The sequence below is a fragment of the Phaethon lepturus genome, unplaced genomic scaffold, assembly GCF_000687285.1.
Source record: "Phaethon lepturus isolate BGI_N335 unplaced genomic scaffold, ASM68728v1 scaffold17417, whole genome shotgun sequence".
Lineage (NCBI taxonomy): Eukaryota > Metazoa > Chordata > Aves > Phaethontiformes > Phaethontidae > Phaethon > Phaethon lepturus.
Window position 1 is genome coordinate 24,374 of NW_010551333.1, and position 7,568 is coordinate 31,941.

Sequence of the window (7,568 nt, forward strand, 5' to 3'; positions counted from 1 at the left end):
TGTTTTAAAGGAGGAATATAATTGGACACAGAGAATATTAATGATTGAATAAAAAGAGTAGAACTAAACTGCGTAGAGAAAAATGAAAGGTAGACATTAGAAGAAAATTCTCTATGTAAGAAAATTGGAGCATAGAGATTGCTTGGGGAAGTTGTCACTTATGTGTTTATTTGGCCTTTTCTTAAGGCCTCCAATGACAGAAGTTAAATCAATTGTCCAATTCCTCAAGTGGATTTCAATCCCATTTTCTGTGTATCTTTGCATCTCTATGGATATGTGGATCTGTCTTTTGGATTATTTAGGATCAAAGAAATCTGCTAGCTGAAACATCTGAGGATAACTTGGTTGTCATTATAAAGTGTTTTTTTTCTTTCAGTTTAGATCTGAGAAGACAGTGTTTCCCATAATTGCATTGCTCTAGGTGGTGTATGCTGCTCTGTGCAGTGACACAACTAAAAATTCCACATTGAACTCTGTCTGAAAGGGTCTTCAGCAGACTTTCAGTAACACATCCATAGAAGCTTTGCCACTTGGTTCCAAAGGAACTGTAAAGATGGGAAGACACTTTTGCACATGACAGCAATTAATGACATTTCAATACATATGTTCATATCGTATGTTCCCCCTACCATCTTTGTCTTTTTTAACTTTGTATTTTGTGAACATTTTATGCTCTTCAAAACCAATGTGTAAAATTTAAAGATGTAGTATGCATGTGCATCCAAGAGTGCTTTTATTTTCTCTGAGTGTCATGTTTGCAATTTTTTGTGTGCATTTGTAGGGACATTTTCTGTAGTAAAGCTTTCCCATTACCTATGATAAAGGGAGGTGGGGGGTGGATCGTCTTAAAGTAACAGTAAAGGAAAAAAAAGGGTTTGTAAGTGCATCGAGATTGTGCTGTTAAAAATTTAAGTTCCCTTATGCATTACACTTGTTTACTGGATGAATGACTAAGTGCACATTTTACGTGTGTGTCAAATGTATAGTACCTATTATGGTTGAAGAGTTCTAACCTAGGATTACTTGTGGTATATAATAAATTGGTTACAAATACCACTTTGCGGAAATTCTCATGAAACACGTGAGCTTTTTAATGTGTTGTCTTCTAATATAATGTGTAAACCTTTACAGTAAATAGAGCTATTTTCTTTCAGGAAACGAACTTAATTTAAAGCAGCATTGTTTTGTTTTCAACTCAGGTAGGGGGAGAGTTGGACATAGGCTTGTTGCTAAAGTTCTGTGTGCTGTCATCATCCTCTTGAGAGTGATTATCCTAAAGACATAACTGTGACTGAGTGGGTATCACTGAGTTGTCACTCACAGCTGGAAGAGTGATTAAGAGCAGCTCTTTTGAAAAGCCTGCCATGTCATGCTGACTTGTCACTGCCAGCATCTGTCTTGCAGAAGTGCATAGAAACACTTTTTTTTTTGTCAGTTCTGATGGATTATTATTAGTGGCCATAAGTAAACACTTGCTTGGTGTTTTTTTTCTTTTCCAGAGTAAAGATGGGAAAACACCTTTGCACATGACAGCAATCCATGGTAGATTTTCAAGATCTCAAACCATCATTCAAAATGGTAAAAAGGGGGAGGAAGTAGTTTTGTCATCAGCTTTCCAGTATTACGAATATTTCACTCCTTTTATATTGATAACAATGTACTGAAAATTTTTTTATCCAATGTCCATTAGTAGGTCAGATAATGGTGGAGTCTGGCATATCTGCTGTCGTGCTTTAGCCCCAGCCGGCAACTAAGCACCATGCAGCCGCTCACTCACTTCCCCCTCCCCCAGTGGGACGGGGGAGAGAACTGGGAAGAAAAACTCATGGGTTGAGATAAAAACAGTTTAATAGGACGGCCAGAAAGAAAGAAACAACGACGACAACAACAATAATAATACTGACAAAGGAATGTACAAGAACGAGTGATGCCCAATACGGCAATTGCTCACTACCCGATGATTGATAGCCCATCCCTGAGCAGCAATTTCCACCCCGCAGCTAACTCCAGTTTATGTACTGGGTGTGACGTTATATGGTATAGAATATCTCTTTGTCCAGCCTGGGCCAGCTGTCCTGGCCGTGTCCCCTCCCAGCTCCCCGGGCACCCCCAGCCTCCTTGCTGACAGGCCAGCACGAGAAGCTGGACTGTCCTTGACTACTTAGCAACAACTCAAAACATCAGCACGTTATCAACAGTTTCTCATCCCAAATCCAAAACCCAGCCTCACACGAGCTTCTGTGAAGAAAACCAGCTCTATCCTGGCTGAAACCAGGACATCTGCTTATAAAGTTTGATAAATCACATTGAAGAAGTGTTTATTTTTCAGAATGCAGGAAAATATATTAATTTCTCTTCCGTAACCCAGGCTGCAGAAAGTTTGTCCCATATGGTTATGTAATAAGCAAAACAAGGAGAAGCATTTTATTAGTAGTACTAAATACCACTAAAAGCTGTATAGATTTTAAGTCCAAAGTAATCATTCATGGACAATTATTAATGTTGCTTGAATTACCATCAGTGCTGTTTTTCTAACAAAAGTATCTGTATGCCTACATATATTCTTACTTAGTAATTACTTTTTATTACAGGAGCTGAAATAGACTGTGAAGATAAAAATGGAAATACTCCTTTGCACATAGCAGCTAGATATGGCCATGAGCTATTAATCAACACTCTGATTACGAGTGGTGCTGACACTGCAAAGTAGGTAACTTTACTGACATGAATGCAAACTGAGAGAATTTAGAAATGTATTTATTAGATTAACAAGACTAGTATGATTTTTTTAATATCATCTTCAACTTGAAATAGGAATATTTTTTGTGTATTATCCTGTATTGTAATTTTAAGTAGCTATACAGTACATTGCAATTTGTACAAAAAGAAAGAGAAATATATTTTCCTCTAATGTATTTGAATTAAAAGCTCTGAAAGTTTTAATAGACTGTTGCACTGAATTAATGCATCCTGCTAGAAAACTTAAAGTGTTTAATATGTGAAGTTTTCCTAAGGCTCGGTATTCTAATTAGGTGGTTTGCTGAACCCACCATGCACTTCGGTACACAATCATGTTTGTTTTATTTTATTTGTAATGAAACTGTGATACCTGATTATGGTGTATCTTAGGCGGGGTATACATGGGATGTTTCCTCTCCATTTGGCAGCATTAAGTGGATTTTCAGACTGCTGCAGAAAGCTCCTCTCATCAGGTAGGATGTTCTTTAAAAAAGATCTTATGGCTGCTTTTTACTTTGTTTTTTATTGCATCTAATAGCTTTTAATTAAGTCTTAATTTGGTAATATATAAAAATCTTTGTAGTTTGCTAGTAGCTTGGGGCCAGTGCTTGTTGTTTGTTTTTTTTAATGGACAGTTAAGTAGTTAAAGTAAATGCAAACTTTTACAGAAGTAATGAAAAAAAAAATTGAAATAGTGCATCTGTAACTTTTTAAAAGTTGTGTTCGTGCATTTTAAGTTGGCCATAGAGGTGAGATGGTTGGTTCAGACCATAACGCAACTTCAGAGAGCAAGACTAGTGAATGACTTCATTGAGTGTCCTCCATTTCCCTTCCATGATATCTTCAGCTTAGTACAGATCAGTCTATTCCTGTCTGATCCTATAGTGGGCAATTCTGAAAACTGCAGACTGCTACATTAAGAAACTGTTGCGTTGGTGGCTTATTGTTTATTAAATGCAACCCACACTGCACTTCACCTTCGTTGTTTGATTCCTCCCTGACGTTGGGGAGTGTTATAAGGTTATTACTTCCCTTGTCCGGGGTCTGCTCTGGTGTGAATTCTGAGCTCTCTGAACCATTGCAGTTCTGAGAAAGTAGATTTGTCTGAAGGACTGTAGAGGCTTCAGGAACAGAAGAATAATAAGAAGATAGTAAATGGCTCTATATTAATCTGAAGGCACTTCATGTTTTTAGAAAAAAGAAGAGTAGAGAGTCGGAGGAGAAGGAAGAGTAAGAAGTTGCTTCCCCAGCTTTATGCCTGCTAGGAAAGCCTGGGAGAAGAACTGAAGGAGTATAATTAAAACCACCACCAGTAAAGCTTTTTATTTCACTGTCCTGTCATGGACAAGCTTGCAAGGATTCGCTCCAGGAAAGAACTGTCCTGTAGTTGACTATATTTCAATTGGATGCATTCAAAAGGAGAAATTTCTTTCTCCTTTCTGCACATGGTACTGTGCTGGCTGTGCACTTACTGGAGATTCGGTATGGCAAAGGAATCCCTGCAGAAGACTTGCAAGTGGTTTACATGAGTTGAGCAAACTTAGATGTAAATTTGGCCTGGAGCAGATAAGGTCTTTATGAGTATGTTCAGCCTTCAGACTGGAAAGACTAGATACTGCTAACAGCTTATTAGTACATGCTTTTGGTGTGGAAATTGGTATCTGCAGACTATATGCTCTTTTTGGTTTTGTCTCATTTATGTAAATTCAGAATCTGATTCTTATATTCATGTGAAGACCTTAAAAAATTAAAAAAAAAAAAAATCATGTCTGCTTTGTCCCAGTACTGAATGGCATTTAAGTAGTTAGTGGTGTTAGACAAGCAACCTAGAGATGTGGAAAAGCATCAAAGACTACTTTTCAAATCAGATTGGTAAACTGTCTTAACTTTGCTGTGTATTACTGCCTATTGAAATGGGAGGAGAACATAGTGGCACATAGAAAACCCATGTTTTGGGGGCTATGGAGTAGGAAAACAGTCTTGAATAGTAGTACTCTTGAATAACATCCTGTGTTGATCACTATTTATCATTAATGAAAAATTCTTAAAAAGGAAAAAAAAATTGGATTCCCAGGCAAAAGTACCAAAACTGGAGATGTAGTGAGTAAGTTTTGTTAGACAAGAGCAAGCCTCTTAGGAGAATATAGACATTTTCTCAAACAAAAATGTAGCTTTGAAACCTGATTTAAATTGTAATCTTCATGTCAAAAGGTATGGTTAGATATTACACAGTTAAAGTGTGTAATCTCAAATTTGAAGTTCCATAGTTCACACATTTTGAGAAAACTACAATGTTCTCTAAAGGGCTTCTCTTTAAGTAATTGCTATTTACAGCCTTCACTCCAGCTTAAAGTTCTTCTCTGGGACCAGAGTTAAACTCAAGGCTGAAATTGAAGTAGTTTCTGGATTTAGTAATGCTGACTTCCCCCTCTTTATTTATTTAAAAAAAAAAAAAATCTCTGTGTAACACTGATAAATTCTAGCATATTCTTAATTCCCCTATTACCTTCATACATTTTATTTTCAATACTAAATTACACAGAAGTATTAGCAGGCAAATAAGGTAAGAAAGAATATAACCTCTTGCCTCAGTGCAGCTAATTGTCTTTTACTTTATCCCTTTCAGTTTTACTTGAATGCCTGTTTTTCAAAATATTGCAAATAGCAAGGATGTGTTTCAAATGAATTTTCAGTGCTTAAGTTTGCAAATAGCTGTTAAGTTTGCTTAGGAAGCATTTCTCTTAAGAGTAGATGAGAGCAGTTTTGTGAAAGGTGGTGGTTACATAATGATTTTACAAAATACTTGACAGGTTTTGACATTGACACACCAGATGATTTCGGCAGGACTTGTCTTCATGCAGCTGCAGCCGGAGGGTATGTAAAAAAAGTATTCGTGCTTTCCTATTTAGTGTTCTTTTTTCAATTGCTGATCATTCCTGTTCTTCGTATTGTTTCCTCTCTGTGCTTTTCCTGCCCTCTCCCCTTCAAATTTGTGTAAACATGAAAATAATTTCAAGATGGATTCTATCTACAAACAATAAAAATAAATTAAATATTCAGCTCAATAAGTAATTATTGGAGTACAGTGTCCAAGTATCATCTACCTTACCTTAGGTTTATGCTTGGGGTTGAACTGAATTTTATTTTAAATTCCCATGGAAGATGATGATGATGGAATTTTTAGAGTTTACAGCATTCAAAGATGGCATGCCCTGCTCAGAACACTGTAGGGCATAAGGTAGAGAACAGCAACTTTGGGAAATATGTTTTTACCAAATCTATAAACAAAAGATCGATCTAACTAAATTAAAAGCCATAATTAAATTCCAGAGTTTAGGTGGATGAAGTAGTCAGAACTACTTGCTCATCACTTGAGTTGTGATCCATATTGATTATTGTTATTGTATTGTAGGTTTTCTATAGCAGCTACTCAAAATTGCCTGGAAGAATTGGGTAATAAATTTCATGATACACTTTGTGGGACACAAGAACTCCATGATCTTGATATTTTCATTTTTCTGTTTCAATGTTGTTTAATACTGTTAAGTAATCATTCTAAGTCAAAAGATACTTGATAGATACATCCTTGTTGCAAATGACTAAGGTTAAAATGCTATCTTTTCATATAAAAACACATAATTTGTGACACATTTCCCTCATTCATCTCCAGTTTAGGAAAATTACTAAGATAGTGTTTAAACAATAAGCAGTATTGTACATCTTTTATGATTATCATATTGTATTGAAAATTAATTACACTAAAAAGTAAACTATTTATGTTGCAACTTATATTTGGCCTTAAAAAATACACTGTGCTGGAATCCTGGTAGCAAAAAGCATGTGACATGCAGGTGTTATTGTTTCTTTGCTTTAAAGAATTGAAATTTCTATTAAATTAGGTTAATGTTTTTGTGCTTTCTGCATGCCATTTGATATCAATAAAATTTCTGTATATGGACTTGAAATAATTTATATTCTTTCCTGATTTGGTCCTGCAATTATGAAATGTATTTTACATACAAAATTATATTTATCAAATTTTTCATATGATAGTTCAGTTCCATTTAAAAACCATGAGATGTATATGTGTAGCAGTTTTAATATTTGCAGAGGCCAATATTAGGGGAATAAAACTTGCAATCACAAGTAATATTGCATTAATTTAATAGGAATTTGGAGTGCCTAAATCTTCTGCTAAATACTGGTGCAGACTTCAACAAAAAGGACAGATTTGGGAGGTAAGACATTCTAGATTTGTATATTGTAAAGAGCTGTTAAAAGTATTACAGAAGTATCATATTGCTATGTGGGCATGTCTATGTGTTTAGTTTAAATGTTTTTTTAAGATAAGATGTCTCTAATAAACTGTGCTTCAGCATATGTTACCGAAGGTTACAAACATATCTTGTTTATTGTGTTTTGTTAAGTAGATGTTCAGTCTTTGTTTTTAAAAACTGAATTCCATATTCAACTGTAATTTTAATGAGCCTTTTTTGCTTATAACATGGACCTAATGAGTTTAAATTTCTCTCCTCCAAGGACATTAGTGATGTTTTCTCATAATGTATTAGTCAAACCTATAAATCAGTTGCTATTTCTAAACCTTTTTATTAAAAAATCCATTATTTTATTATAACTGCTTCACCGTTTTCCTTTCATGACATCCATCCCTTTCTGTTTCCTTGTTTGTGCTCTGAACTCTTCTGGAATCACATTAATTTCTATTTTTAGCATAGGATTATTTAAGTTTAGATGGCATGATCAGTACTTGTATAAAATCTCACATCACATCATGGAAAGTATGATTTTCCAGGATGTGAACAGCAGGA

The 7,568-nt window shown here is 35.2% G+C and overlaps 1 protein-coding gene across 1 annotated transcript in view; it reads left to right on the top strand.

The window, feature by feature from the left end:
- Window positions 1-7,568, top strand: part of ANKRD28 (ankyrin repeat domain 28) — a 46,974-nt gene that overhangs the window by 14,649 nt on the left and 24,757 nt on the right. The window contains exons 6-10 of the mRNA XM_010290876.1: window positions 1,500-1,578; window positions 2,592-2,706; window positions 3,130-3,212; window positions 5,550-5,613; window positions 6,909-6,977. Coding sequence (XP_010289178.1) covers window positions 1,500-1,578; window positions 2,592-2,706; window positions 3,130-3,212; window positions 5,550-5,613; window positions 6,909-6,977 — 410 coding nt within the window. The remainder of the gene's footprint in view (window positions 1-1,499; window positions 1,579-2,591; window positions 2,707-3,129; window positions 3,213-5,549; window positions 5,614-6,908; window positions 6,978-7,568) is intronic.